At 31.4% G+C, this 2,932-nt stretch overlaps 1 protein-coding gene across 1 annotated transcript in view; it reads left to right on the top strand.

Moving 5' to 3' along the window:
- The first annotated feature begins 2,568 nt into the window (after positions 1-2,568).
- LOC108781204 (putative nuclease HARBI1) overlaps positions 2,569-2,932 on the top strand; it is a 2,826-nt gene continuing 2,462 nt past the window's right edge. The window contains exon 1 of the mRNA XM_018549119.1: positions 2,569-2,787. Coding sequence (XP_018404621.1) covers positions 2,569-2,787 — 219 coding nt within the window. The remainder of the gene's footprint in view (positions 2,788-2,932) is intronic.

Consider the following 2,932-nt stretch of genomic DNA (forward strand, 5'->3'; position numbering starts at 1 on the left):
TAAACAAAACGACACGGAGTCATTGCCCGATATGTACACAAACATGATACAGTCCTTCTCTACCTCTTAGACTGTTTTCAGTTGGTTTTTGCCTCTTATAACGAATTTATTTCGTCATTACGTTTCTCGACATTAACATAATAAGTAGACAATGCTGTAAATTGGATTATATCTGAATTTTTATAACATTTTATCATTGACGACATTACAATTTTCACATTATGGATTTGTACATTATTGACATTATTTATTACACAATTTTTAATAAGGTAACTATCTTTTAACACTTGTTTAACATGCTATTTAAGATTCTTATGATAAATTATATAAATTTTATTAGATTGAATTTACTTTATTGGATTAACTTTTACAAGATGGACTACGATTTTAATATGCGAACAATATCCTGACATTATGATTAGCGATACAGAAATTTTATAATTTATTTATGTTTGTTACACTGAAGATGACCCGATCGGGTTCGAAACGTTTGTACTAATTTTTAAATATTATATTATACTTAATTTTATAAATTGCTCTAGTGTTTTGTATTTGGCTCATTGCCCTTTTTATTATTCATACCCAGTGAACATGAATGTCTAACAGACAATCCGAAAGATGTCTTAAAAAAGACGACTTTAAGACGTTTACAAAAAGACATCTTTAAGATAACTTTTAGCCAAGTCCTAAAGACAATTCTTTTTAAGACGTCTTTTGGACGTCCTTTCCAGGACGACTTTAAGATTTTACAAAAAGATATCTTAAAGACGACTTTTAGTCAAATCCTATAAAGACATCTTTTTTAAGATATCTTTTGGACATATCTGTTTAAGACATTTTGCAGAACAAGAATAAGATAATATTAGATAATATTAGATAATATTAGATAATATTAGATTTTCATAGTACTGGCAGTGTGTGTGTGTGTATATCGAAACTCTGTCAATATAACCTAATTTAATCCAGAAAAATCGTAATGTCCAAAATTAATCTGAAAAATGTCTGAACAATGACATTGTAGAATGTCTCAAAGACGTCTTATAGATCATTATAAGGAATGTCTGAGAGACATCCATCAAAATGTCTAAAATATGTCTAATATGACGTCTGACAGACGTGTAATAAAACTACTAAAAGACAGACATAAGACGCCTTAAAGACGCCTTAAAGACGACTTTTAGTAAATTTTTCGGACGTCCTACAGAATTTTATGACGTCTTTTAGGCGTCTTAAAGACGACTTATTGTTCACTGGGTATTGTTTTATACTTATTGGGCCTTATTTATATTATTATTAAAGTTAACTACAGTACCATTCATTCGTTATCTGAAAGATCTATATCATCCAAATAATTTAGAGTCTTAGAAAGATCAAGCTCATCATTTTCATCATTTTCATGCGTTCCGTAAAACGCATAATGCGCATAATGAATCGTTTTATCCTTGTTTAATATTTGCTGAACAATAAGAATAAAATGATACATCATGCGCATCATGCGTTTTACGGAATTCAGGCATTAATCCCCTTTTTTCAAATTTCCTCCATTAACGTTATTGGGTGGATTAGTACATTAAATATCTTCATACAGCTAGAAATAACGGTATACTCAAGATATACTTGTAGTAAGATTTTTTTGAAAAAAATGAAAACGAGCAAAATTGAGCAGGTCAAGTTCAAAGTACACATTTTACCAAACAAAATGGTACCTCATTTGTTTCATTTGGATGTGAAGTTTAGGTGTGGAGAGAATCGACAACGCGTACATATGAAAAATATCAATTTACGGTTGAATAAATTGTAACAAATATATTAAACGTACATATTTTCTTAATGGCTATTTTACATATTTTATAATCTTTTAATATATATTAATGAAAGAATACGAAAAAAACTGCACTATTACGAAATTATTCAAAAATTCATTAGTAAATGCATTATACTCTCCATTATTGATTTTATTTGATTTTCTAAGTTTAATATATCGAGTAATGATATTAATCAATGAATACACATGTAAGAATCAGTTTTTAAATACTCTTAAGTGTTTACTAAACGATAAACAGTTTCATTTCTTTAAATTCCGTACTTTGTTTTTGGCCAAGATTTCGGGTCGTCTGTCCCATTGTGCACCGGTGTTGATGACCGAAGGGCCGATAATCGTAAATGTTCAAGGAGGGACGGAATCGCCAAAACCTGGACCGAGCCGAGAAGTCGACGCCAGACCAGCGATTAATGCGATTTGCATAGTAAACTTGGAAGACGAAAGGTGCGTTCGGCAATGTAAATCTGAGATGCAAGCTAGCAGATGGCGAGCTTGATCACGTGATCTTCGAGCAATCCTAGCATAAAGTTTAATGTCGAACGATTCCGAGCAATCCGAGCTGTCATTGCTATTTCTTTAACCTCTCTCTCAAAATAGGTTTATTAACGTTATTTAACGGTAAATATTAATTAGATATATGTATATAAATCTATAAATATATATGTCAATTGTGAACATAAAAAATTGTTATAAAATAAAATTAATTGAATAATTATATACTTATATGTATATATACAAGGGATAAAATGAATAATGCAGAAATTGGCTTTATTTTAAATTTTGCTTGGGATATATTTTTTGATGACACTGATGACGAAGATGAAAATGTCAAAATTCCAAAAGTTCATCAATATGTAAAAGAAATTGTCCCTCGTTTCTCCGATAGAACATTTAAAACACACTTCCGAATAACACCGGATACGTTTGAAGCATTGCTCACAAAACTTCATAGCATTGAAGATAATTATATAAAAATTGGATTGTAACGATGCCCCCCCAAATGCATCGTTCCCGCGTGGTGCCAACGGGAATAGGAGCGAGGCGCCTGCTCGTATGTTGGAGTAATTCGCAGGAACAGCAGCTCCCGTTAGAACCGCCAGTCTCGCCGAA

The sequence above is a fragment of the Cyphomyrmex costatus genome, unplaced genomic scaffold (assembly GCF_001594065.2).
Source record: "Cyphomyrmex costatus isolate MS0001 unplaced genomic scaffold, Ccosl1.0 scaffold794, whole genome shotgun sequence".
In the NCBI taxonomy this organism is placed as follows: Eukaryota; Metazoa; Arthropoda; class Insecta; order Hymenoptera; family Formicidae; genus Cyphomyrmex; species Cyphomyrmex costatus.